The sequence below is a fragment of the Mustela erminea genome, chromosome 12 (genome assembly GCF_009829155.1).
Source record: "Mustela erminea isolate mMusErm1 chromosome 12, mMusErm1.Pri, whole genome shotgun sequence".
Classification (NCBI taxonomy): Eukaryota; Metazoa; Chordata; class Mammalia; order Carnivora; family Mustelidae; genus Mustela; species Mustela erminea.
Genome location: NC_045625.1, coordinates 7,130,116 through 7,157,375, shown reverse-complemented (window position 1 = coordinate 7,157,375; position 27,260 = coordinate 7,130,116). Strand labels below are relative to the sequence as shown.

The 27,260-nt window shown below is 51.8% G+C and overlaps 2 protein-coding genes across 4 annotated transcripts; one reads left to right on the top strand and one right to left on the bottom strand.

Annotated features, from left to right (window-relative positions):
- Positions 1-6,697: 6,697 nt before the first annotated feature.
- TRUB2 (TruB pseudouridine synthase family member 2) lies at positions 6,698-17,309 on the bottom strand. 2 transcript variants are annotated; one of them, XM_032306897.1, is made up of 8 exons: positions 17,078-17,309; positions 16,585-16,716; positions 14,497-14,571; positions 13,262-13,323; positions 12,010-12,091; positions 8,615-8,687; positions 7,981-8,117; positions 6,698-7,221 (listed from the first exon to the last, which is right to left on the bottom strand). In XM_032306897.1, the coding sequence occupies exons 1-8, from the start codon at positions 17,286-17,288 to the stop codon at positions 6,896-6,898; spliced, it is 1,098 nt and encodes a 365-aa protein (XP_032162788.1). In that variant the 5' UTR covers positions 17,289-17,309; the 3' UTR covers positions 6,698-6,895. The 2 variants fall into 2 exon arrangements, with proteins under 2 accessions (XP_032162788.1, XP_032162789.1); XM_032306898.1 differs by lacking the exons at positions 16,585-16,716; positions 17,078-17,309 and adding an exon at positions 13,633-13,697.
- Positions 17,310-17,582: 273 nt separating this feature from the next.
- On the top strand, positions 17,583-26,054 carry COQ4 (coenzyme Q4). 2 transcript variants are annotated; one of them, XM_032306899.1, is made up of 7 exons: positions 17,583-17,686; positions 17,760-17,891; positions 19,194-19,290; positions 19,821-19,923; positions 24,264-24,393; positions 24,877-24,970; positions 25,475-26,054. In XM_032306899.1, exons 1-7 carry the CDS (start codon positions 17,617-17,619, stop codon positions 25,647-25,649), a joined length of 801 nt encoding a protein of 266 aa, XP_032162790.1. In that variant the 5' UTR covers positions 17,583-17,616; the 3' UTR covers positions 25,650-26,054. The 2 variants fall into 2 exon arrangements, with proteins under 2 accessions (XP_032162790.1, XP_032162791.1); XM_032306900.1 differs by lacking the exon at positions 24,877-24,970.
- Positions 26,055-27,260: the final 1,206 nt, after the last annotated feature.

The window sequence follows — 27,260 nt, the reverse complement described above, 5'->3', positions numbered from 1 at the left end:
TCTGCTCACAATACTACTGACATCGCCCATGCGTGGTTTTCCGTACGAACAATTCTCAGTGGACAAGGACTGGTGTTCCACAATTTAACTCAATTCTGAATGCTAACCGCCTGGAGTTAACGGCAGGTTAACACAGGTTCAGGGCTCAGTCCCACAAGACGGCCCCCACTTCAGACGCTAATGGTGGATCTTCGGTGGTCACCTCTCTGCGCACCAACCAGCTACAGACTGGGAGTTCCCATGACCCCCCTCATCAACCATGATCATTTGCTTGAATAGCTCGTTGAACTGCTGGTGACCAGTTTACTATAAATGATACAACTCAGGAACAGCCAAATGGAAGAGCCTCGCAGGGCTCCTTGCCAAGGTACCGCATGGTGGGGAGGAGGGGGGTGCAGAGCTTCCATGTCCTCTCAGGACACACCACCCTCTGGGCACCTAGATGTGTTCACGGAACGTGGAAGTTCTCCCAACCACATCATTTAGGGGGCTTTATGGAGCTCCCATTCAGCAGGCAGGTGTGGTTGAGGTGGGGCCTTATTATGAATGACAAAGGTATTCCTTTCACCTTTGTCACTTAGGAAATCACAAAGGTTGTAGGTGCTCTGGCCACAGAAGGTGGGGAGGAAGACCATGTATTTCTTATTATATCTCAGTATCACAACAGGGCTTCAATTCCTTAAACACAGTTACTAAGCACCTACTGTGTGCCAGGCCTGGGACTTGTTAGTAAGACACCAGTCACTCCAGCAGAAAGGCAGGATGGCCTCGTGGTTAGGAAGGCTGACTCCGGACAGCATAGATCGGATCCTGAACTCCCTTGCTGGGATGTCCTTGGGCATGTCATTTGCCTTCAGTTTCCTCTTCCGTAAACCAAGCCATAGTGCCTAAACCCTAGGCCCATTTGAGGATTAAATGAGATCAGGTATGTTCCGGCTCTTAGCCCAGGGCCTGGCACAAAGACAGCTCTCTGGAGGCATTTATTCATCGGGCTCATCTCGGTTCATCTTACCCTTCTGTGAGACAGGCACTGTTGTCATCACTTCTACCTGACAGATGGAGGAAACCAAGACTCACCCACATGGAGCTACTGGCCCAGTTCACATCCTGAGGAGAGGCAGGGCTGGGATTCAAACCCAAGTGGTCAATCCCACAGTGCGCCTCGGACCATGTCAGCCCATAGAGGGAGCATGTATTGTGTTTCTAAATGAAAAAGAGATACATCCTGTTGTGATGTGGTTTGGGGGCAGTACCCAGATACTAGGCCCAACACCAGTCTACATGTTGCTATGAAGGCATTTGAAAAAATGAAATTAACATGTACACCAGTGGCTGTATCAGGTTACCCTAAGAGGTATGGGTTGGGCCTTATCCAATCAGTTGAAGGCCTTAAAGTAAGAAGGGGAAAAAAAAAAACTGAGGTCCTCCACAGAAGAGGGCATTTTGTTTCCAGACTCTCTTGGGGCTCAAGCTATAATAGCTACTCTGTCCTGGGTCTACAGCCTGCAGCCTGCTGCCCTACCCTGCAGATTTTGGATCTGCCAAGTTCCACAGTCATGTGACCAAATTTTTAAAAAGTTTTTATTTATTTATTTACTTTTAGTGATCTCTACATGCAACATGGGGCTCTACCTCACAGCTCCACGATCAAGAGTCACATGCTCCACCAGCTGAGCCAGCCAGGTGTTCCCACGTGCTCAAATTTCCTAAAGTAAATCTCTCTCTAGATACACGCTTTCAGCTGGTCCTGTTTCTCTCAAGAGCCTTGACACACACATCCCCTATCCTAGGAGCCCACGGTGTGGCTCCAGTGCATGAAGCAGACAAAGCCCTCATCTCAACAGACTCCTGAGAGAGATATTTATTTTTTTTAAGACTCATTTATTTATTTGAGAGAGAGAGAGAGTGAGTAGCAGGGGGTAGGGGCAGAGGGAGAGAGACAGAGTCTCAAACAGACTCCACACAGAGCAGGGAACCCAGTGTGGGGCTTGATCTCGTGCCACTGAGATCACAACCCAAGCCAAAATAGACCTGGACACTTAACGGACTGTGCCACCCAAAGGCCCCATTTTTTCTGTTTCGTAACCTAAGTTCAACTACCCAAATTTTGCAAATTCTAGAATGAGATACAGATGGACTTCTCATATACAGTGCAATCAAATAAAAAGTTTAAATTCTTAATTGGACAAGGGAAGAGGAGATGCTTAATGAAAGACCTGGAGAGAGACCCCGGAGGGGACAGCTAGATTCCCTGATCCTGGGTGGCTACCCTCTAGGTCCCGGGAGCCCTGAGCTCTCTCTGCTGCCTCAGACAATCTGCAGCCAGTGGGGAGGGGAGCACAGAACCTGCCATGACCTGGTGGGAATCTTTTGGCCACATGACAACAGTGACCTGCAGAGCACTGAGCCAGCCCAGGTGAAGGTCTAGCCATGTGTTGTGGGTCGAACTCTGTCCCTACACAATTCTCATGTTGAAGTCCTAATCCCTAGAACCTAAGAATGTGAACTGTTTTTGGAAATACGATCAGTGCAGATGTAGTTAGTTAAGAGAAGGTCATAGTGACTACAGTAAGTACTGCATCTAACCACTGTCCTTATGAAAGGGGAGATTTGGACATGGGCGCGCACACAGGGAGAAGGCCACCGGAACGTGAAGGCAGAGATGTGAGTGATGCTTCTAGAAGCCAAGGAGCACCACAGGTCGCCAGCAAACCACCAGAAGCTAACACAGAAGCTTGGCACAGAGTCTTCCTCATCCCTCAGAAAGAGCCGACCCTGCCGACATTCTGCTTTTGGACCCCTCGCCTTCTATGCTTAGCCTGACAAGACAATCACTTTCCGCTGTTGAAGCCACTTGGTTCGTGGTACTCTGTTAGGGCGCCCCTGATAAACAAGCTCACCGTGCCCGTCATTCGTGGCTGTTGGCTTCTGAATTCTTAAACAGCCTCAAACAGCCATCCGTGTGTCCTGAAGACCGCAGAAGGGAATGGCCACACCTAGCTGGTTCCTTGGCTGGGGGGCTGTTTTTATAGCTCTGGTATCAGAATCCTTAGAGACTTGCCAAAATGCAGACTTGCCAGGCCTTAGTCCAGACCCACTGAATCAGAATTCAAGGTTTGGGGCCAGAATCTGAATTCTCAAAGGTCTCTCCACCTTTTTTCTTTTTTTTTTTTTTTTTGAAGATTTGTTTATTTGACAGAGTGCACATGAGCGAGGGGAGGGTTGAGGAAGGGCAGAGGAAGAGGGAGAGAGAATCTTCAAGCAGACTCCCTTTTCAGTGCAGAGTCCAACACAGGGCTCAATCTCACAATCCTGCGATCGTGACCTGATCCGAAATCAAGGATCGGACGCTTAACCGACAGAACCACTGAGGTGCCTTGGATCTTCTTTTATTTCTGGTAGACTTTTTTTTAGAACAGTTGTTCACAGAAAAATTGAGAGGATAGTACAGAGAATTCCTGTATCTTCAGCACGAACTTGCCATACTGTCGTACTATTAACATTTCACATGCATATTTGTTAGTTAATGAATGAAACTGATACGTTACTATTAACTAACACCCAGAAATTATTTATTTTCCTTTGTTTTTACCTGAAGTCCCCTTTTCTGTTCTGGGGTCCCATACTACATCTATTATTTTTAAAAGATTTTTTAGAAAGATTTTATTTATTTATTTATTTATTTGAGAGGGACAGAATGTGAGAGAGAGAAAGAGAGAAGAGAAAGCAAGAGCGAGCATAAGAGGGGGAAAGTCAGAGGGAGAAGCAGACTCCGCACCGAGCAGGGAGCCCTGTGTGGGACTTGATCCTGGACTCCACGATCATGACCTGAGCTGAAGGCAGTCGCCCAACCAACCAAGCCACTCAGGAGCCCCATTTTCAAAAGATTCTAGTTATTTATTTGTCAGAGAGGGGGGAAGGAAGTATGAGCAGGGGGAGCCGAAGGTAGAGGGAGAAGCAGGCTCCCTGCTGAGCAAGGAGCCCAATGCAGGGCTTGATCCCAGGACCCTAGGATCATGACCTGAGCCAAGGCAGATGCTTGACTGACTGAGCCACCCAGGTGTGTCCGGCCCCACCCCCACCCCACCCCACCCCACCCCACCCCACCCCACCCCCAACACACACACACACACACACACACACACACACACTACCTCTAGTGGGCACGTCTCCTTTGGCTCCTCTTGGCTATGGTGGTTTCTCAGACTTCACTGCTTTCGATTACCTTGATAGTTTTGAGAACTACTACTCAGGTATTTTATAGGATGCTGCACTGCCAGAATCTGCCCCATGTCCTTCTCATAAAACTGGGGCTCTGGGTTATTGGGAGGAAGACCACAGAGGCAAAGTGCCATTTTCATTACATCGCAGCAAGGGGACATATTATCAGCAACAGGACTTACCATTGTCACTGTTGACCTTGATCACCTGGCTTGATCACCTTGATCACTTGACAAGTTCCCAGCTGATTTTTGTGCCAGATAAACAGGAGGAGATGGGCAGAATGCCTGTGACTCGGTGACAACTCTTTTCACTGTTCAGAAGAAAGGAATCCCACTAACCCGCGTGCTCACACAGAGCACAGGTCTGCCTTGCAAGTCCCCGGGGCAAGCACCTGACTATGATTTGTCACAACCCCACCAGGTAGGCAAAATCATTATCCTCATGTTATTATTATCATTATTTTTTAAGATTTTACTTATTTATTTGACAGACAGAGATCACAAGTAGACAGAGAGGCAGGCGGGGGGTGGGGTGGGGGGCGGCAGGCTCCTTGCTGAGCAGAGAGCCGATGTGGGGCTCCATCCCAGGACCCTGAGACCATGACCTGAGCTGGGGCTCGATCCCACGACCCTGAGACCATGACCTGAGCTGAAGGCAGAGGCTTTAACCCACTGAGCCACACAGGCGCTCCCATTATCCCCACGTTATGTTTGAGGGAGCTGTGCTTCTGAGGCCCCAAGCCAGAAACCAGCCAAGCCACATTTGCTCAGCCCTGCTCTGAGCTCCACGCTGCCCCCTCTTGAAGGCGAGGGTGCCTGTGGATGAGGCCTCCTCTCCCAGGATGACAGCCGTGGGGGAGAGGAGGCTTCCCCTTAGGGCCCAGACTGGAACCCTAGCCAGAGGCCAACCTGCTCATTCTAGCCCAAATGTTCTGAGTGGGAAAATATCCACACAGAAGTTAAAAGAGAGCCAGGCCCAAACAAACAAACAACAAACAAAACAAAAAAACACCCAATCCACTTGGGATCAAGGTGTCCAAAGCCTAGGAAAATCAAATTGGCAGGAAAAAATGACTAAAAAAATTTTTTCTTAAAGATATATTTTTGTGAGAGAGAGAGGGCACATGCAGGCACGCACGAGGGGGAGGAGGGTCAGAAGGAGAGGCAGGCTTCCCAGTGAGCAGGAAGCCCCATGTGGGACTCAATCCCAGGACCCTGGGATCACGACCTGAGCCAAAGGCAGATGCTTAACCCACTGAGCCACTCAGGTGCCCAGAAAAATTGGTTTTTGATCCTTTTCCTAAGGGTATTATAATAGAGGCTTTTCAATTTTTTTTTTTTTTTTTAAGTAATCTCTATACCCAACATGGGGCTCAAACTCACAACCCCAAGTTCAAACATTGCATGCATGCTCTACAGACTAAGCCAGCAAGGCTCCCGAAGAGTAGAGCCTTTGGCCCTGAATGCCCCATATTTGTTTAGCCAGTCCCTTATTGATGGATGGTAATGTGTTTCCTATTTGTTACTATACATTGTAGCTATCACCTTCTAAGTACCTAGAACTGTCTGCAACTTATGCCAGAAGACAGATTCCTGAAATTGTAACTGCTGGGTCACAGAAGTATTTTTAATTTTGACACATAGTACTACCAAGTTACTCCTAAAAGGTTACTAAATTGTACCTTCCCCTTCCTACCAATAGCACCCACTGCCCATTTTCTCACATCATCACCAATATTAGATATCCTTTCTGTTCTTTGGAAAGGCAAGGAAAAGTCATTATCATTTTCATCTGTAGGTCTGTCATTGTTAGAGAGACTGAGTATCATTTCTGGTTTTTAGTGGCCATTTGGAATTTTTTTTTAAAGATTTTATTTATTAATTTGATAGAGATCACAAGTAGGCAGAAAGGCAGGCAGAGAAAGAGAGAGAGAGAGAGGAGGAAGCAGGCTCCCTGCCAAGCAGACAGCCCGATGCCGGTCTCAATCCCAGGACCCTGGGATCATGATCTGAGCTTGACTGAGCCACCCAGGTGCCCCTGGATATTCATTCTTCTTCTTCTTTTTGTTTAATTTATTTGACAGAGAGAGGTCACAAGTAGGCAGAGAGGCAGGCAGAGAGAGTGGAGGAAGCAGGTTCCCTGCAGAGCAGAGAACCCGGTGTGGGGCTCGATCCCAGGACCCCGGGACCACAACCCAAGCCGAAGGCAGAGGCCTCAACCCACTGAGTCACCCAGGCACCCCAATTTTTTTTTTTTAAGATTTTATTAATTTATTTCTCAGAGTGAGCACAGGCAGACAGAGTGGCAGGCAGAGGGAGAGGCAGCTTCCCGCTGAGCAAGGAGCCCAATGTGGGACCTGATCCCAGGACCCTGGGATCATGACCTGAGCCGAAGGCAGCCGTTTAATCCACTGAGCCACCCAGGCGTCCCTGGATATTCCTTCTTAAACATATTACAAGTATTTTGATCTGTCTTATCACTTATCACCTGTTCCTCCATAGGAAAAGTTTTTCCTTTTCCGTGGGGTCAAGTCTGTTGATCTTCTTTCGTATAGTTTCAGAATTTTATGTCACATGTAGAAAAGCTTCCCTTACTCTTGTATTCCACAGTAAGCTGTTCCAGCTCATGAACAATTCTTATCCATCCACTGTCCTGCCAGCCACGGGGTCTGTCAATGCCCAGCACTGCTTTCCAGCCCCAAGGCAGAGCTTGGCCCCCTAGAGTCCCAGGGCCTGCCAGGATCCTGAAGCTGCTGGGTGCCCAGCTCTGGCCCCAAGCTCCTCTCCAGCTCTGCAGCCACCCGGGGAGCTGCAGCCTGGATGGCATCCTCAATGCTATGTAAGTCCCAATGGGTCCTCAGGAGGGCATCGTCTAGGGTGAAAAAGCCATCCCGTGTGCGCCGCACTTGGGAGCAGACGGCGGTGGTCTTCAGCTCCAGGCCGATCTCATGTACCAGCCTTCTCAGCTGCTTCTGTGTCTCATGCATGCACTGCACCTCTGTCGGAGACATACAACAGATCCCAAGGCTGGGCACACAGCCTCCGGTTATCTTATCTAGATCTCTTATCTAGATCGGCACCGTGATACCTCTTGGCTATAAGATCACCTTAACCGAAGACCAAGCTCTGCAGGGCTTTGCTATTCAAAGCGCAGCCCAGGGGCCAGCCCTTAAGGTTGATTAGATGTGCAGAACCTTGGGTTCCACCCAGACCTGCGGAATCAGAGTTTGCTCCCCATCCCCCAAGACCTTCAGGGGATTTGTGTGCAGGTTAACTTCCAGAAGGCAGCTCTAGTCTAAGACTTAAGGCTCATCTGTAAAATGGGTGAGGAATTTTAAGAGATAATGTACTCAAGGTGCTTATCATTGGGAGTCCCGGTGAGCACTCCAGGAGCCCTTATGAGTAAGGAGAGAGAAGGAGAGAGGGGCTGAGCTGGGTGGGACTGGGGAGGTGCGGGCGCTGTCTGATGGCCCACGGCAACTTGAAACATTGGGACACACCGGAAATGAACCACTAAGTATAAACTTGCTCGCTAAGGTCGGGCTTCAAAGCTAACTTCGCAGCAGATAGGACAGGATTTGGTCTGTGTGCTCTGTGATGGGCCAAGTTCAGTCCAAGGCTGAGAAGGCAGCTGGCCGCTGGTGCCGTAGCCAGCAGACACCAGGGCAGGCATGCGCTGGCCTCTGCGAGGGCATTCCACAGTGCTCCCCAAACCCAGGAGCCCCGTCTCATGCTCCAACTTCCTGCGGCAACTTACGTATGAGGAATTCCGGAGGCGCAAAGTGGATGCACTGGATGGCCGTTACCAGCATTGGGGACTTGTTCATGGGCCGGATCAAGCCTCTCACAGCCATCTCATAGGCCTCCTGGGTCTGCAAGTCCAGGTTGGAGTACCTGGGGATCAGAAGAGGCTCGCATGGGATGGGGAGCCGGGCCCAGTTTACCCCTGGCCCTGCCCCGCTCATGAAGAGCTTCCCTGAAGCTTTTCCTGCACTTTCCATCTTCCCTGCCCCTCCAATCCCTAAACGCAGGCTCTGGCCTCCTCTGCAGTCTCCCTAGCTTCCAGTCAAGGGCATGCTGCCCGCTCCCGCCCACTGGCTCTAGGTCATGTGATCTGGGTTCCTGGCTTCCCTCTCCACTAAATCATAACCTCTCACTGAGGCTAGCTGGGGGCTCTCGATCCCCCCTGGTCTCCCCAGGGGCTGGCCTGGCACAAAGAAACACTTCTGGGTGCTGTGGAAGCAAGGGCTGGTCCAAAAAGAAAAGTCCTTAGAATCTGCCCCAGGGTGGGCGGAGCCTACAGGGAGCCCAGGGGGCACTTCTCACTTCTTACTCTCCCAGCACCCCCTCAAGGGTCCCTTTCAGGAGAGTGTAGATGGGGCCCCACTTACATCACCAGGGCCTTCTGATGGGAACCCTGGATCAGGGCCAGGATTCGGTCCAGCTTCTCTCTGGTCACATGATCTGGAAAGGCGAAGGGATGGTCAGCCCCCCAGGGCCTGCCGAGGACAGGCCACAACAAGCTGGCAGACTCCCTTCCCTCAAACCAGCCCCATCCTTGGAACCTGGAGGGGTCCGAGGGCATCCTTTGGTCCCAGGGCTTCCACTCAGGGACTTGAGAGTCCTTTGAAACTCTTACGAAAGCCCAGGACCCCCTTCTCAGAAAGTTATGCTTGAACTCAGCATTGTGGGGACATTTTTTGAGGGGCTCACAGACTCCAAGTTAAGAATACTTTCTTTGGGAAAGGAGGCTCAAAGCTGTACTATGGCTTATTCAACATTCTAAGCCAGGTCCCCCGAGCCTCAGTCTGTCTGGGTTTTAATATGCCAGGGACCCTGGGAGGGAGAATGCCATCTGTCTGAACGTAGACACAGATGGCAAGAGGCTCTGCCTGCTGGTCCCACTGAGTGACTAGGACAGGCAGCAGCTAGGCCTGGGGATTCTCACAGACTGCTAGGAGGCTGACCCTGGGGCCTAGCTGGGCCAGAGTTCTGAGCACAGGTGTGGTGACCAAAGGTTTGTCAGCTCATGAAGAGCCCAGACCTCTGACCTCCTCTGTCTGGCTTTCTTCATGCTGCTGTCCTACCTGAAATGGACCCACCACCACTGCCTCCCCCCTCCTTGACAGCCCAGCTCAAATGCAGCCTCCTCCAGAAAGCCCTCCTGGACCATGTCACTTCTTTACCCTGCCTCCTGCAGCTCTGCCCTTGGGTTTCTGCCCAGCATTTAATTTGCTTTGGTTTGGGAGGCCGGGTGGCTTAGTGGGTCAAGTGTCTGACTTCAGCTTAGGGCATGGTCCTAGAGTCCCAGGATGGAGACCCACATCAGGCTCCCTGCTCAGTGGGGAGCCTGCTTCTCCCTATGCCTGCAGCTCCTTCTGCTTGTCCTCTTTTTCTCTCTCTCAGATAAAAAAAAAAAAAAAAAAAAAAAAAAAACCTCTTAATTTACTTTGGTTTTAACATTATTTTTTAGTTATATAATTGACATACAAATCTTCTTTAAGAAATACGTTTTTAGGGGCGCCTCGGTGGCTCAGTCGGTTAAAGCCTCTGCCTTCAGCTCGGGTCATGATTCCAGGGTCCTGGGATCGAGCCCCGCATCGGGCTCTCTGCTCAGCAGGGAGCCTGCTTCCTCCTCTCTCTCTCTGCCTGCCTCTCTGCCTACTTGTAACCTCTGTCTGTCAAATAAATAAATAAATAAATCTTAAAAAAAAAAAAAAAAAAGAAAGAAGTATGTTTTTAGGGGCACCTGGGTGGCTCAGCGGGGTAAGACTCTGCCTTCGGCTCAGGTCATGATCTCAGGGTCCTGGGATCGAGCCCTGCATCGGGCTCTCTGGCTTCCCCCTCTCTCTCTGCCTGTCACTCTGCCTACTTGTGATCTCTCTGTCAAATAAATAAAATTTTAAAAGGAAACTAAACCAAAAAAAACGTTTTTACAAGATTTGAGAGAGCGAGCACGTGCATGCCGGAAGGAGGGGGAGAGGGAGAGCATGTTAAGTAGGCACCCCTCTTCTTTAAGATTTAGATCAGGGGGCACCCGGATGGCTCAGTGGGTTAAGTATCCAACTCTTAGGGGCGCCTAAGAGTTCTGCTGAGGATGGCTCAGTGGGTTAAGTGGTTAACCCGGATGGCTCAGTGGGTTAAGTATCCAACTCTTAGGGGCATCTAAGAGTTCTGCTGAGGTCGAGATCTCAGGGTTGTGACATCAAGCCCTGTGCTGGGCTCCGCACTCAGTGTGGAGCCTGCTTACGGTCATCTCCCTTTGCCCCTTCTCCCTGAATGCACGTTCTCTCTCTCTCTCTCTTTCTCTCTCTCTCCCTCTCAAATAAATAAATGAATAAATAAAATCTTTACAAAATAGAAAAAAGGAGAAGAAAGAAATTTAGCTCAGCATTACTAACAAGCATCTCCCCTCCTCCAAATTCCCACTGCCTCCCAACCAGAGTCAACCTGGTAACTGTCTCTGGATGTGTTTTGGATGCTGACACACCCACCCGTACGGATTACACAGTGTTACTCTGCCACGGTCTTAATCCTGTGCACAAGATGCAGAGGTGTGTGTCAGCTCTCCCTGCTAGACTGAGTTCACTGAGCCTGGGGATCCCATCTGATTCATCCTATATCCGCCCCCCAAGAGCCTGGTCCATGGCTGGTGCCCAAAAATATCTGTCAAATAAAAAAATGTAATTGGGGGTGCCTGGGTGGCTCAGTCGGTTAATCTTCTGCCTTCAGCTCAGGTCACCATCCCAGGGTCCCGAAATCGAGCCTCACATCGGGCTCCCTGCTCAGCAGGGAGTCTGCTTCTCCCTCTCCCTCTGTCTGCCGCTCTGCCTACTTGTGCTGTCAAATAAGTAAAATCTAAAACAAAACAAAACAAAAACATAATTGATCTTACAGAAAGTGTTAGAACATTGGGAGTGTAAGAAGTGAAGAATGAGGGACGCCTGGGTGGCTCAGCTGGTTCAGCGGCTGCCTTCGGCCCGGGTCTCGATCCCAGCGTCCTGGGATCGAGTCCCACGTGGGGCTCCTTGCTCAGCAGGGGGCCTGCTTCTCCCTCTGCCTCTGTCTGCCATTCTGTCTGCCTATGCCCTCTCTCCCTCTCTGACAAATTAATAAATAAAATCTTTAAAAAAAAAAAGAAATGAAGAATGAGCCATCCAACCATCCTTCCATCCACCTAACTACCCCCTTCCACGTCCCAGGCTCTGCACTGCGTAGAACCACAGGCGTGGAATGACATGGTCCCTGCTCCCACGGGGACAGTGTGGGGTGGGAAGACAGATAATAAATAATCACTAATCATGGGGCACCTGGGTGGCTCAGTCAGTTGAGCATCTGACTCTTGATTTTGGCTCAGGTCATGATCGCAGAGTCATGGGATCGAGCCCCACATGGAGCTCTGCACCCTGAGCGTGGAGTCTGCTTGAGATTCTCTCTCCCTTGCTGCTTCTGCCCTTCCTTCGGCTCTCTGTCTCTAATAAATAAACTTTAAGAAATCCTAATCATTAGTTGGTTCCAGTTCTCAGAGCCCATCTAGTTCATCTGGGGTTAGAGGAGCTTCCCTGGGGAGGTGACATTTGTGCCAGGTCGGGAGGCAGAGGGAGCGCAGGGCAACTGTACCTGCCAGACAGAACGATGTGCCCACAGGCCTCCCACAGCCAGCCTGAGCGTGCTGGAGTCAGCGGGGCCTGCGGGGCCGGCGTGGGGGTGAAGCAGCACGGGAGAGCAAGCGCGAAGGCAGCCACAGCCCTCTCCTCCCACCGCCCGGGCTCCTCCCGGCTCTCACCATATGTGGACTTCTCCACCAGCCGCCCCTCGTCACCGAAGTCATCTGTGGCTTTGCCCAGGAGGCCCCGTACTGTGTAATCCTGCAGGGCAGGGAAGGAAAGATGTGCTCAGAGTCCCTGCTCACCCTTAGCACCGAGGAGGGAGGTGCGCCCGGCAGCTCCCATTCCCGACCTGCTAGACAGGCTGCAGATGGGGGGTCCTCAGGTCTCCCCGCAGGGAGCCAGGCACTCAGCCCCCACCCAGCCACCCCACTGTCCCCCCCAGGAAGGGTGCCAGACTCCCCTTTGACAGCAAGCACCTGCCCACAAAGGGCGGTGACCATCCCGTGCCTCCACGTCTCTCCTCTCTAACGAGACCTGACAACTGCTCAGGCCGGGCCCCTCCCAGTGCACCCGGTTGGCTTCTCCCCAGCCTCCAAATACGATCCGTGTGGCTAGCGGCCTCTGCCACACAGAAGTGATGACAGCAGCAGCGATAATTTACAGAGCATTTACCATGCGCCAGTGACTGTGCTAAGTACAGTGCATGTAACTTAAACTTCAGAGTGACCCTAGAGAGGAGGTACTCTTAGCGCTCCCATTTTACAGATGAGGAAATGGAGGAACACGAGTGTTAAGTAATCCACCCAGGGACCCACGGCTGGCAGAGGGACAGAAGTCGGTTTTAAAAGGAAGCCATCTGGCTCCAGAATCTGTGCTCTTAACCATTAAAAATGGAGGCTCCCTAACACAGCACGTCTGTCCCCTCTCATGGTGCCAGACTCCACAGCCCCAGGCCAGAGACAAACTCCCTGATGCCTGGATGGTGACATCCACCTCTCAGTTTTGGAGGTGGGGAGCGGGGATAGAGTGGGGTCACGATCAGGCTCTGGCCCTTGGACAGATCCAAGTGCAAACAGCAGTTCTGTTCCTTACAGGCTACGCGACCCTGCGCAAATGACATCCCCTCTCTGTGCCTCAATGGTCTCATCGGTGAGGTGGGTTAACAGCAGATCCCACTTTGTGGGGAAGCAGGGAGGCACCCACGAGGGAATCCACGTGCAGTGCTCAGCACAGAGCGGATGGCCTGCTGTAAGGCTAGAGGTCATTACCACGCTATCCCTACAGTCTCCTCCAGCACCAGGCCATGAAACAAGGCTGGCTGATAACCTGGGTGTTACCCCATCGAGTCCTCTCAGCTTCAGATTTCCTGCCAGTGAGCCCCAGGGAAAGGAGCAGGGGCTAAATGAGTTGTCCCCAGCGTCCCCATACCTTGGTGAGGTGAGCGTTGTACATGCTGGTGAGAAGCCTGCGTCCATGTCCCACGCCGAGCACTGGAAGACACCCAGGCTGATCTCACACCAGCCTCCCCCCTTCCCCTTGCCCTGGGACCTCCAGCCCCCACAACCACCACCCGCATACTTCCATCTCCGATGCTACTAAAGCCAGCAAGAGGACAAGCACAGTTTCTTCTACAGGGAGCAAGTGAGCTCCCCGGGGAAGATATGAAATTGTAGGTTTCGGGGCCCACCCATTTGTACTGACTCTGACTCATGGAGGGGAGGGGCCTTGATCCTTAGTAAGTGCCCCAGGGAGTTCTGATCCACTCAAAAGAAACACACCAGTAGCTCAGTCACACAGACCTGCCCACAAATCCGGGGTGGCTCTAAGCATGTCCATCAACCTCCTTGGGCCTCAGGCTCCCCATCTGTAAAATGGGGATACAAGATACCGTCTGATCCCTGTGTGTGTTATGAACACTGAGGCAATGCGCAGGAAGTCGTAAGCATAAAGGAAGGGCCCAATAAAGGGGCATTGTGGCCGCTCCCTGCCTCTTCCTGCCTGTTTCTCCCTCTGGCTGAAGGAGAGAATGACCCTCCATTCACTACTGGAGCGGGAGGACAGGGAGAGGGAGCATGAGATCATGTCTGCCTGCCTGTGCCCCAGGAAGTGAGACAAGGGGGCTGTGATTACCGCACATGGAGGATGTGGCCACCGCCTGACCCTAGGGACACAGATGGCTCGTGACTCAGGGCTTTGTGTGTCCAGCCCCAGCGACATTCAGACCCTGGCCAGTGGGGCCAGAGTCACGCGCTTGGCTACCCCACACAAGTGATGACAGTTTTTGCTCCCTGGACCAGGGGCGGTCACTAGCCACGTGACCCAGACCCAGTCACCTAAGCTCCTGGACCCTTCTTTTCTTGGTGAAAATCATAAACTACCTACCTAATAAGGTTGTCATGAAAACACGTGTGTAAAGGGCTTCATACTACATGTGACACGCAGACATCACTTGATAAAGGTGGACAATTACGACATCCCCCCTTCTACTAGCTGACCAGACCTGGGGCAGGAAGCAGGGAAGGCAGGCAGTGGCAGGCAATGGCTGTCAGGCTGGAAGTGGGCGGGGTTCAGAGTAACTCGCCCCCAGCCCTCACCTCCCCTCACTCCCAGGGTCTTCGCCCAAGACTGTATCACTGCACCCCTGGGCTCACCACATCACCTACCAAGCACCCCAGATGCTTGGGCATCCAGCCGGTGTCCCACGCCAATCTTCAGGCTGGTGCATGCTGGTCCACAGACTAGAAACAAACAAACGGGGTCCCTTTGCTCCCTGGATTGCTGGATCCAGCCTCCAGGATGACTTCAGCCTGCGCCATGGCTTCATCCCTAGGATGTAGCCTCATGGAGCCCAAACGAAGAGCAGTTTGGACTCTCAGGCTTCCCCACTGCAGAATCTGGGGCCTAGAACCATTTCCTCAGTTCCCTGACTCCAGAAAAAGGGCCTGTTACTCTGCCTATCATCGTTCTCCCAGTGAGAGGCTTTGAGGGAACTAGGCAGAACACTGGGAGCAACTTTCCTACTCAGCGGCAGCAGGAGAGTCCTGGTCACCCCAGTAAGAAAATGGAGGTGGAAAGTTCCTGAAGGTGGGGTATGGGTCCCAAGTTCTAACCCTATGCCCAGAACTCACCAGGTGCTCAGGAAATAACTAATGAGGGATGCCTGGGTGGCTCAGTTGGTTAAGCATCTGCCTTCGGCTCAGATCATGATCCCAGGGTCCTAGGATCGAGCCCCACACTGGGCTTCTTGCTCAGTGGGGAGTCAGGCTTCTCCCTCTGCCTCTCCCCCTGCTCACACTCTCTAATAAATAAATCTTTAAAAAAATTAAAATAGGGGCGCCTGGGTGGCTCAGTGGGTTGGAGCCTCTGCCTTCGGCTCGGGTCATGATCCCAGAGTCCTGGGATCAAGCCCCGCATCGGGCTCTCTGCTCTGCGGGGAGCCTGCTTCCTCCTCTCTCTCTCTCTGCCTGCCTCTCTGCCTACTTGTGACCTCTGTCTGTCAAATAAATAAATAAAATCTTAAAAAAAAAAAATTAAAATTAAAAAAATAAAAAAATTAAAATAAAAGCATTGTTTAAAATCTGCATCAATTATACAATGACGCTATTAAAAAAAAAAAAGAAATTAAGAATGTATGCAGGAATGAGCCAGAAGCATATACGCTTCCACAGAACAAGAACAAGAGGTATCTGGGGGAGGGATACGGGATGGTTAAGTGCCTACTGAATCCAGGCTTTGTTATTTAATGTCAACACTGAGTCTCAGTTTCCTCATTTGTGAAATGAGAACAGGACCCACCTCACATGGTGATGAAGATTTAATGAAATGGTACTTGGTAAAAGCTTAACATGATATCTAGTACAGGAGAGATTCTCAGAACATACTTGTCACTGCTATACTGTAGAGTCACTAAATATCACTGCCAAAGGATTTTAGTAGTTTCTGGCTGAATCCCTCAGTCTTCCTTATCTTGTCTAGTGACAGGGAGCTCACTACAACTAGTTCATTCTTGGGCAGCTTTGCTGAATAAAAAAGTCACTCTTGGGGTGCCTGGGTGGCTCAGTGGGTTAAAGCCTCTGTCTTCAGCTCAGGTCATGATCCCAGGGTCCTGGGATCCAGCCTCACATCAGGCTCTCTGCTTGGTGGGGACCCTGCTTCCCCTTCTCTCTCTGCCTGCCTCTCTGCCTACTTGTGATCTCTATCAAATAAATAAAATCTTTAAAAAAATAAGTCACTCTTTCCCAAGAACCCCAAAGTCCCGCCTTAGGACTTCTACCTGAGGGTCTCAATTCCCATCTGGAATCCCAGCATAGCTAAAAGGGCCAGAAGCTACAGTCCGAGCCAAATCCTCAAGCCTGTTTTTCCAAAGGCCCATGAGTTAAAATTTTTTTTTTTTCATTTTTCAATGATCCCCCTAAAATCAAGAAAATAATATTGTGTGACATAGGAAAATTATATGAAACTCAAATGTCACTTTCCATAAATAAAGTTCTTTTGGAACACAGCCAGGGTCACTGCATTCCATATTGCCTACGGGTTCTTTGCACTACAATGGCAGAATCGGGCCTGCAAAGCCTAAAATATTTGCTATCTGGCCCTTTTGCAGGAAAATTTGCCTATTCCCCGTCAAATAAATCCTTCATCCCCGCTGTGGCCTTTCAAGGGACAAGAGTCTGATCATGGACAGGGACACTGACTCTGAGCACAGACTGCCTGGGAAATGACACCCAGGCGCCTGCCTCAATGTGCCTTACCCAGCGGATGGTTGGTGAGGGTGGGCACACTGGTGGCGGTGAGAGTAAGCGCCTTCTCTTCACCGTCCCCCACGGGGCCCAGCAGGAAACGAACACGCTGCTCAGGAGCGGGAGCCTTCCCAGCATTGACACCTGAGTACACAAAGGTCAAGACATCAGGTCAGTTCTGTCCAGACACCTGGGGCAGGTGAGACTAGGAGGTACGGAGACGTGGAAGAGAAAGTCCACGATGTAGCGAACAGCAGAGTTAAGAAACAGGCGCGGGTTCAAAATCTGACTCTATTAACCTATGACACCAGACAATACCGTTTAGCTGTCTGAACGCAGGGGAAAGTGAGGAATAACGGAGTGTACAGACTCCTTGATTAGGAAAGCGCTCCGCTCGGTCCAGAGGCCTGGGTCACAGAACCTCATTTTGCTGGGAGGATCGGAAGCGGAGATGGACTCCCGGGAGAACGGGAGCAGGATCGTGGGTCTGCTTCGAGGGGCTCACCCTTCAGAAGCTGCAGCTCCACGGTGTCCCGCACGTGCTTCCATTTCAGCCCCGGGGGCTTGTAGACTGCGAAGAGCCCGTGCAGCCGCGCCAGGCCGCGGGACCCCATCCCCGAAGCCCGCGCGGCGCCCGCTGGTGAAATAGCTGTACCCGAACGGAAGTGCCGTACGGTCCCTCTCCCAAATGTAGTCGGGACCATGGGTGCCGCCATGTTTCTTAGCCGGAAGAGGTTCACGTCTTATTGGCCTCGGGGAAAACGCACGGAAGAGAGGACAATAGGGCCCGACGCTGAACCCCGAGCGGGGATCACTCGGGGACCCTTTCTGGGAGTGAGGGGAAATGGGGAGTTTTGCTTCGGTGGGAATAGATGGTAGACAGGTCGCCTGGGTTTCCTTCTCATACTGAGTGATAGGGCCCTCTCCTGTCCGTGCTACGATTTTTCCTCCTTCAAAGGAGGAAGTCCCTCCGCGGCCGGAGAGGTTTGCAGCTTCGGCCCTGCCCGCGCCTGTTCCCGCGGCCGCCGGCGGGTGCCCGCTGCCATGGCGACGCTGCTGCGCTCGGCCCTGCGCCCTCTCCGCGCACTCGGCGGCCCCCGGGGACCGGCTGCAGGCAAGTGGCGGAGGCGGGAGGGAGGCCTGGGGTGCCGGGCTCTTCTGACCGCTGCCTTTTCCTCGCCCAGTAGATGTGCCGCTCCGAGGCGTGCGCCATGGCGCCGGCCTGCTCTACCCCGGGCACATCCCCACCTCCCCGCTGCAGAAGGCGCTGCTGGCCGCCGGCTCGGCGGGAATGGCTCTCTATAACCCGTACCGCCACGGTAAGGTCGCCTGCGTCCGGCGCTCCCGGGAGGGCAGCGGGGGCTTGGCGCGCGCCCTTGGCCTGGGGAACCTGGGCAGGTGCCTTCCCCTTCCTCTACCCGCCCCCTAGGGGTAACTGGAGAGTAGACTAGGTCTGGGTTCCCAAACCTGGCTGCATCCCATCACCACGCGCAAGGTTCACAAAAAGGCAGATGCCCAGTCCCACCCTGAACTCAGTCCGAATCAGCCCGAGCCTGGGGAGGGGAGGGAAGGGCCTGCATTTTTAAAGTTATTTTTTAAAAATAACCACCTACCGGAAGATTCTGCCAACCAGCCACATTGAGAAACCCGTGGATTAAATAGATGATTTACAAAGTTCGTTATAACATGGGGCGCCTGGGTGGCTCAGTTGGTTAAGCAACTGCCTTCGGGTCAGGTCATGGTCACGGTCCCGGAGTCCTGGGATCGAGTCCCGCATCGGGCTCCCAACTCCATGGGGAGTCTGCTTCTCTCTCTGACCTTCTCGCCTCTCATGCTCTCTCTCAAATAAATAAATAAAATCTTTAAAAAAAAAAAAGTTCGTTATAACATACATCAAATTATAACATTCCACTAAATATTCAAGTTTATAAGGTCAGACACCTCGACTGCCCTGTTGCACTGTTCTCAGAAGTATTTTAGGTTGTGCCTGGCACACAGCAGATGCTCAATAAATGTTTGCTGGATGTATGACTGGAACATCTTAGGGTTCTACAGTAGTTTTCTCATCCTCAGGATTCTAAGTCTGGAAAGTATTATTTCTTCTACGAATAGAAATGACAGTGCTAACTGCTCACTGACCCCATATGCCAACTGCTCCCTGAACTAAATGTTTTCTTTGCACGAGGTTCTTGATTTTTCACATTAACCCTGTAAGAAGGGTGTTCTCCACATTTCATAAATTAGTACCTAGCTTGGAAATGTGAAGCATTTTGCACAAATTCACTTACACAGGGATTGTACCTAAATCCAAACCTAGCACTCTGATTTCAAAGCCTGTGATCAATGGAGGCATGATATTCTGTTGTAATAATGGGTGTAAAAGTGACATAAACTCGAGCGCTGTCCCAGCCAGCGCCGTCTCAGCCTGATAGATTAATAACAGTGATAATGACGATAGGTACATACGTTGAGCCCTTACTGTGTGCCACGGGATTTGCTAAATGTTTAACATGCATCCTTGTAACTAAGAGATAAGTATTTGGTTTATCATGTAGGAGGCTCAGACCAGGTCTGATACCCAAGATCATATCTTCCATTTGTCCCCATTTCTTTCCTTTTAGACATGGTCGCAGTTCTAGGGGAGACCACAGGACACTGTGCCCTGAAGGTCCTCAGGGACCAGATGAGGAAGGATCCAGAGGGTGCTGAGATCCTGCGGTAGGTCCCAGCTGTACCTGGGGGGTTGGGGACATTCTCTGGGGATCCTGACCTCTCTGGAGCCACACTGTGTTCCTCTAGGGAGCTCTTCTTGATGTCCTGGCCATATGCACATGCTGGGCACTGCCTAGCTCCATGGGTGCCATTCATATATACACTATGATGACCTGTGGGTAGTGCAATGTGGTGGCCTCAGCCCAGATCCCACCGTAGATCCCTCTGCCTTCCCTTAGCTCCCATAACAGGCTAGCTATAACCCCTGCCCCTGCAGTGCCCTTTGTGAGTACCTGGATCACACCTGAGGCTTGCTCCTGAGATTATGCCACTGCAAGCCGGAACCATGACCTTAGCCTGTGGTAGTCTCCTCAGTCCCTGCCACTGTCCTGGCCAGAAGCAGGTGCTGCAATAGGATTTGTGGCCCCTTTGTTGCTCTCTGCCGCTTCGCCTCCCATACCCTTGCTCTCGCTGGACCTCTCACCGGCCTCTGCAGCTGCCCTCCCAGAACCTAAGTCCTGCCTTCTGCCTTGCAGGGAGCGTCCCCGGATCTCACTGTCCACCCTTGACCTAGACAAGCTCCATAGTCTGCCTGAGGGCTCCCTTGGCCAAGAGTATCTCCGTTTCCTGGATGTTAATGTGAGTTTCCAGCTTCTGTGCATTTGGCAATCCCTAGGAAAGGGAGAGAAGGGCATGGGAGTGACATCCTGAGGAAGGAGGAGTCCTGAGTGGCCACCGTGGCCAGGTGTGCTTTTTGTCTCTTGTCCCAAGGCTTTGTTGTCCAAACAATAGTACTGGCCAGTGTCTAATAGCCGCTTAGTGGGTGTCAGCTGCCAGGCTCATACCTGATCTTGCTGAAGCCTCCCAGCAAGAAGGTTCATGCGTGACCCTCCCTGTTGAGTATGTCCTATTATTATCCCTTTTAGTAGGTGAAGAAATGAGGCTCAGAGCCCTTAAGCAACTTGATGATTCCATACAGCCAGTATGAATTCGTACTCACTTACTGCCTTTTTTTTTTTTTTTAAAGATTTTATTTCTAAGTCTATCTCTGTGCCCAGTGTGGGGCTTGAACTCACAGCCCCCAGATCAAAAGTTGCATGCTCCACAGACTAAGCCAGTCAGGCGTCCCCAGATCATGCTTTTATCTGCTTGCTGTATTATTCCTCTGTTTCAGAGAATGTGCTTTCCCCAGGGTATGACAGGCTGTGGCAGTCTCTGCCCCAGGCAGGGAGGAGAGAGTCCCAAATCCTGAGGAACTCATCACGCGTTCAGATCTGCGTGTGCCACCCATTGTTCCAGGAGCTGGGGATAGAATGGTGAACTAGACAAAGTCCTGCTCTCGTGGCACTAATACTCTGGTTTGGGGAGGAAATCAAGTAATAGAAGAAAAAATTTCATATAAAAATTCAGGTCAAATATTTATTGACTGCTTGAAATCTAGAACACTGTTCTCAGTAATTGAGATACAGTGAATGTACTTGAGAGAACGAGAGAGAGCATGAGTTGGGGGGAACGAGAGGGAAAAAGAGAAGCAGATTCCCCACTGAGCTGGGAGCCCGACACGGGACTCGGTCCCAGGAACCTGAGATCCTGACCCGAGCCAAAGGCAGATGCTTAACCCAGGCGCCCCAGAAACAGATAATTCTCTGTTTGTAAGGGCTGCCCGGTACTTTCCGCGATGGTTGGCCACATCCCCGGCCTCTCTCCATGGCTGCAGGTAGCATTCCTACTAAGTCACGATGGCCATGAATCTCTGCAGACATGGCAAATATCCTCCAGGGAGAGGTTAAGAAGCTACTGCTCTAGATTTGTCCTTGAGATAATAATCTGCTCCCCATACTCTCCGACACTTGCTCCTGCCTCATTTCCTACCATCTCCTCGGATTTCATCAGGAAGCAAGTTACTTCATCCATGGGAAACCCACCAGGGTGGCCGCCTTCTTCTGAAGTCCCCAGAGCCTTTCCTCTTGTTACTGTGGAGGGGATGGGACGGCCAGGGCCTCCCTGGGCGCCCTGCCCAGTCTCAGCACTAGTTGTGATAATAGCCATAGAGATTGTGACACTTGTAGGGCACTGAAACCAGCAGCCCACAGAATGTGAAGGAACACCTTTGTCCCAGCAGAGGTTGAGATCAGAGTTCAAGGTAAGGCCACCCTCTCTGAGGCTGTCATTGGTAGGGGCTATGGTCATCTTGTGGCATCAAAATTATGGGCATGGGCTCTGGAGTTAAGAGTAGCCTGCATTAGAACCTACCTCTCTTCTCAGCTTTATGGCCCTGGGCAGATCAGTGGACTTCTTTGAGCTTCCTATTCCTTATCTGAAGGCAGGGGACCTAATGTTTATCTTCCAGGGCACTTGCGTGGCTTATAATTAATGGATGTTAAGGCTGTTGGCTTTGGAATCCAGTTGACTTTGTTTCAAATCCTGATTCAGCCACTTGCTTAGCTGTGTGATGTTGGGCAACTCACTCAACTTCTCTGAACCTCATCTTTCTTATCTTTAACTGAGGATCCTAAAGTGTCTACCCCCAGATGGTTGTGAGGATGCCTTATGATGACATATGTGAAGGACTTCATAGAGTGCTGGCACATAGTAGGTACTCTGTAAATGTCACTGCTGTCACTCTGATCACCCTCAGCTTCACACGGCATGTAGAACTCCCTGGAGAAGAAATTAGGAACTGGGACCCAGTGAGATCACAGACCACAGACGAAGGCACTGAGCCAACAACCCGAAAGCAATGAAACCACCAAATCCTTTGGGCTCTGGACAGGCTGACACCATGCTTGGGGACAGGAACACTAGGCTGCTCCCGTTCTGCATGGGTGCTGCTGAGGACTCAGAGAGTTAGTGGGCGGGTCACAGAGAGACAGTTGACATCCCTTCCTGGGGTCAGAAAAGTCCCTGGCAGTCTAGCAGTGAACAAAGCAGCCAGCAGCCGTGGGCAGCCTCAAGGCCGCTACAGCACTGCTCACAGAAAGCGACCACAAGCCGATAGGTCACTTCCAGTCTGTTGTTAGCCACTTCGGTAAAAGCAAAAAGAAACACGTTAATAGCCTATTTTTTTTTTTAATCCAGCGTACTGACCATACAGTCATTTCAACATGTTATCACTGTTTCTAAATTACTGAGATTTCATTGTTCTCTTCACACTAAGTCTTCGAAACCCGGTGTGCATTTGATGCCTACCATGGCATAGCTAAGTTGAAGCTGTCCCATTTCCAGGCTCGGTGGCCACTTGGGGTGAGTGGCTGCCATAGTGGAAAGTCCAGGTCTAGAAGAGGGCCACGTGCACTGCACATCACAAGGCATGGAACACTACATGAGACAGTAATGTGGACCTGAGCAGTCTGAGGGTCACGGACTGCCTCCCTGCAGCGGGGACACTTAAGGCGAGTCAGAAAGAACAGGTGGGAGTGCCTGGGTGGCTCAGTGGGTTAAGCCTCTGCCTTCGGCTCGGGTCATGACCTCAGGGTCCAGGGATCAAGCCCTGCATCGGGCTCTCTGCTCAGCAGGGAGCCTGCTTCCCCCCTCTCTCTGCCTACTTGTGATTTCTCTCTCTCTCTGTCAAATAAGTAAAATCTTTAAGATAAAAAAGAAAAGAAAGGATAGGTAGGCATTGTCAAGGTGAAGCTGTGGCTGGTGGGGGAGAGGACCCTAGGCTGGGAACAGCTCATGGGAAGGATCAGGGCTGGGGCATCCTGCTCGCTCAGTCAGTGGAAAATGTGACTCTTGATCTTGGGGTTATGAGTTCAAGCCCCCCCCTTGGGTGTAGAGATTACTTAAAAAAATTAGGGACACCTTGGTGGCACAGTCATTTAAGTGTCTGACCTTGGTTTTGGCTCAGGTTGTGATCTCAGGGTCCTGGGATCGAGCCCTGCGTTGGGCTCCACACTCAGCACAGAGTCTACTTGGGATTCTCCCTCTCCCTCTGTCTCTCCCTGTGTGTGCACCCGCCATCGCTTTCTCTCTCTCTCTCTCTCTCTCTCAAATATATAAATAAATTTTATTTATTTGGGTGAGGGAGCAGCAGACTCCCCACTGAGCAGGAAACCCGTGTAGGACTCGATCCCAGGACCCCAGAATTAAGACCTGAGCCCAAGGCAGATGCTCAACCAACTGAGCCACCCAGGCACTCCCCACCCCCCCATTAAATCTTTAAAAAACAAAGTATCGGGCACTTGGTTGGCTCAGTGGGTTAAGCTGCTGCCTTCAGCTCAGGTCATGATCTCGGGGTCCTGGGATTGAGTCCCGCATTGGGCTCTCTGCTCAGCAGGGAGCCTGCTTCCCTCTCTCTCTCTCTCTGCCTGCCTCTCTATCTACTTGTGATCCCTCTCTATCAAATAAATAAATAAAATCTTAAAAAAAAAAAAAAAGAAAGTATCAGGGGCCTTGGAAAGTTCTTTATTCCTTTTTCTCCCCATTTTATTTCTACTTGTGGTTAAAAAAAAGACACAACAATGGTGTAAGGTAACGGTAATATAAGAGTTGTCATCTCAGGGGGGCCTGGCTGGCCCGGTCGGACAAATGTGTGACTCTTGATCTCAGGGTTGTGAGTTCTAGCCCCATGCTGGGGGTAGAGTTTACCTTAAAAAAAAAAAGAGTTGTCATCTTAACCATCTCAAGCGGACAGTTCAGTAGTGTTAAATATATTCACATTGCTGTGAAACCAACCTCCGGAGCTTTTCCGTCTTGTAAAACTGAAACCTTATCCCCTTAAGCACCCATTGCTTCCCCCTACTGCCTGGAGCTGTTTGCCATAAATTCCAACAGGCTTGGACATTATGTGTGTCAGGGTAGGCCATGGGAGTGTCTGCCACTATGTTCCCTACCCGAGGACTCGTCCCCTCTTGGCCTGTGTGGGCAGAAACCATCCATGGTATGGGTTGGGTGGGAGTGGTTTACAGTCAAGGAGAGACTGGCTAGTTTGGGCTTGGGAACAGTTGGGAAGAGACCTAGGGGAGGTTCACGGTTGTCAGAGGGTCTCCCCAGATACCCGAGCACCCACCCGATTCGTGGACGACGAGGAGCTGGCCTATGTGATCCAGCGGTACCGGGAGATCCACGACATGCTCCACACCCTGCTGGGGATGCCCACCAACATCCTGGGTGAGTGGTGACCCCTGGCGGCCCTGGGGCCGGGGGGTGGGGGACAGGGTGCTAGCCAGCCTGTCCCCCTGGGTCTGACACCCACCAGTCAGCCGGCTCAGTGCCTCATTTTCCACTTTCTGAACGTCTTGGTAGCATCTGTGCCATGCGTCCCTCTCTGAACCACTGCCTCTGTGGTTCCTGAGCCGATGCAGCATCCAAGCATCGGGCTCCCTGCTCTCAAACCTGCCACACCTCCTACGGCCTATAGGAACCACCCTGGATTTCTCAGCCTGGCTTTTGGAGTCTTCTGCGCTCTGAGCCCAAGCTTCCTTCCCAGCCCTTATCTCCTGCTCTTCCTTGGACCCTCTCCTTCACCCAAAGCCCAGCAGGGGCCAGGCCTGGGCACAAGAGAGAGCAAAGAGGAGCAGATGCTTTGCTCTGTCCTGGCGGGAGCACCATGGCCTCTCCTCACCCCCCACCCCGTCCTCGCCCTGCCCCCAGGGGAGATCGTGGTGAAGTGGTTTGAGGCTGTCCAGACCGGCCTGCCCATGTGCATCCTGGGTGCCCTCTTTGGACCGAGCCGACTCAGTGCCCAGTAAGTGCTCAGGTGGCGAGGGGTTGAGGGAGAGCTCAGAGGAGCCGGGCTCCAGGAAATGGGACAAGCATGCAGCCTTCCCGAGCAGCCCCAGTGGTTCTCCAGGAAGCCAGGGTAGAGAGACCGGGGCAGGAGGGAACAGCTGGCCTGGCGCAGGGTCTCCAGGGCAATGAGGGAAGCCTCGATGTTTCACAGGACTCTAGGGTCTCCTGGGCCAGGCCTCCGTGTCGGGTCAGAACATGGAATGGGGGAGGGGGTGGCAAATCCAGTGTTAGTTCCCGGAGTTAGGTAGCCCTTGTTTAAATCTGGGCTTTGGCATATTCAAAATGTGTGATTTGGGGCACAAGATTTTACCTGAGTTTCTGTTTCCTCATCTGCTGCTGGGGATAATAACTACCTTCCTTTTAAGGTGTTTTTGAAGGCAGAAAATGCACATCAACTTCTGGGCGTACAGCACACCCGGCCCTGTGGACCTTATGTCTTTTTTCCTCTGCCGCCCCACAGGAGCCTGCGAGTGCTGGTGTCAGAGCTCATCCCATGGGCGGTTCAGAATGGGCGCAGAGCCCCGTGTGTCCTCAACCTGTACTATGAGCGGCGCTGGGAGCAGCCCCTGAGGGCTCTACGGGAGGAGCTGGGCATCACAGACCCCCCCAGTGTGCATGTCAGGGGCCGGGCCTAGGCCCTGAGCTGCCGCCCACACTCCCCCCTTCCCTGGGGCCAGAGGACTGCTTGGCCATTACCTTTGTTCTTTTCCTTTGAACACTGACCCTTGGACATCCTTTGTCATAATTTGTCATAACCACTGATGAGTGGCTTCGAGGACCACCCAGGAGGGAGGAGGCAGAGCAGCAGGGCTCCCAGGAGAGCCAGGAGCTGCCCAAAGAGCACCAGGTGTGAGCGAGAATCCGTCATCCAGCCTGGTGCTGGGGTGTCTCAGGTCCACTGCTCCTGTTTGGGACCCGTCCTTGCCAACTAGGGTTTTCTGGGCGCCAGGCTGGGTATCCTCCAGGAGGAAGGGCTCTACCAGTTCCAAAGACCTGAGAAGGGCAGGTCTCCACTGTCTGAATAAAGTCTGCTATCAGACCAAGTGTCTGCTTTTTCTGCCTTTGCCCCGTGCTGCCCATGGTTCTTCGAGCCCCGGGGCACACATCCCCTCCAGCCTGAGCTTCAGCAACGTGTCCTCTTTCCTTTGGTCTGAAGTCAGCCAGACTGGGATGCCGATTCCTAATTCCTCCGTCTTTTTCCAGCAGAGGGACTTAGGGCAAGTTTGTTCCCTTTCCCTCAGCCCATTTCATCATCAGTAAAAGGGGAAGAGAACCAACACCCACTTCCTAGCATTCCTGTGAGGATTTTGGAAGGGCTTCAGAGAAAGGGCCCTCCCAGGCAGAAAGCGATTATCGAAACTGTGTTCATAGGTGAGGAGGCAGCTGTGAGGCTGGTTCATTCTGGAGTGGCACCTGGGCATTTTCTCTGGGGCAGGGCCAAGGAGTGGGACAGGCAGGGTAAAAGGATCATGGCAGGAGCAGCCAGCCCTGTCTGGAGATTTGCAACCAGACACAGTCTCAGGATGGCAGAGCCTTTAGAGTTTTGGAGGGCCAGCTCCCCACTGTATGGATAGGACAACTAAGGCCTAGAGATAGGCAAGGAATTGCCTGAACTAGCTAGAACACAGGCCACAAGACTTCCTGGTTGGGCTTCCTCTGCCTCAGTTTCCCTATTCATAATAAGGGCTACGTTTTTGTTTTTGTTTTTTAAGATTTTATTTATTTATTTGACACAGAGAGATCCCAAGTAGGCAGAGAGGCAGGCAGAGAGAGAGGAGGAAGCAGAGAGCCCGATGCGGGACTCGATCCCAGGACCCTGAGATCATGACCCAAGCCGAAGGCAGCGGCTTAACCCACTGAGCCACCCAGGCACCCAGGGCTACGGTTTTATAGCTGTACTATGTGCCTAAGCAATTGAGATACATTATTGCATCGATGCCTCCAACAACCCAAAGAGATGTATTACTTGTGAGGCAATAGGAGCAGAGCTGGGACTAGAACCAGGGACTGTCTGAGACCTGCCCCACACTGGCAGCCCAGTGCCTCAGCCTACCTTGTGCCGACCACATCCCAACTGGGGCTCCCAGTGGCGGAGTAGGGAGGCTGGACGCCTACCTCGGATCCAGAGCTTTTTCAAGAGGGAAGCCTTGTCCTGAGCTCTTTGAATTTCTGTAGAAAAAGGAGGGATGAGCTTTCCAGACCTAATCCGTCTTTGCACTGTGGACCACCTTTCCAGATCTGTCATG

What these genes read in the sequence shown, in the direction of transcription:
- COQ4 (XM_032306899.1), top strand. Translation starts at nt 17,617, where the DNA reads ATGGCGACGCTGCTGCGCTCGGCCCTGCGCCCTCTCCGCGCACTCGGC. An exon ending in CCCCCGGGGACCGGCTGCAG is followed by an intron (nt 17,687 to 17,759) that starts GCAAGTGGCGGA and finishes CTCGCCCAGTAG; the next exon opens with ATGTGCCGCTCCGAGGCGTG. An exon ending in GATGCCCACCAACATCCTGG is followed by an intron (nt 24,394 to 24,876) that starts GTGAGTGGTGAC and finishes CCCTGCCCCCAG; the next exon opens with GGGAGATCGTGGTGAAGTGG.
- TRUB2 (XM_032306897.1), bottom strand. Translation starts at nt 17,288, where the DNA reads ATGGCGGCACCCATGGTCCCGACTACATTTGGGAGAGGGACCGTACGG. An exon ending in CCTCACCAACCATCCGCTGG is followed by an intron (nt 14,572 to 16,584) that starts GTAAGGCACATT and finishes GTTTGTTTCTAG; the next exon opens with TCTGTGGACCAGCATGCACC. An exon ending in ACAACGCTCACCTCACCAAG is followed by an intron (nt 12,092 to 13,261) that starts GTATGGGGACGC and finishes CCTGCCCTGCAG; the next exon opens with GATTACACAGTACGGGGCCT.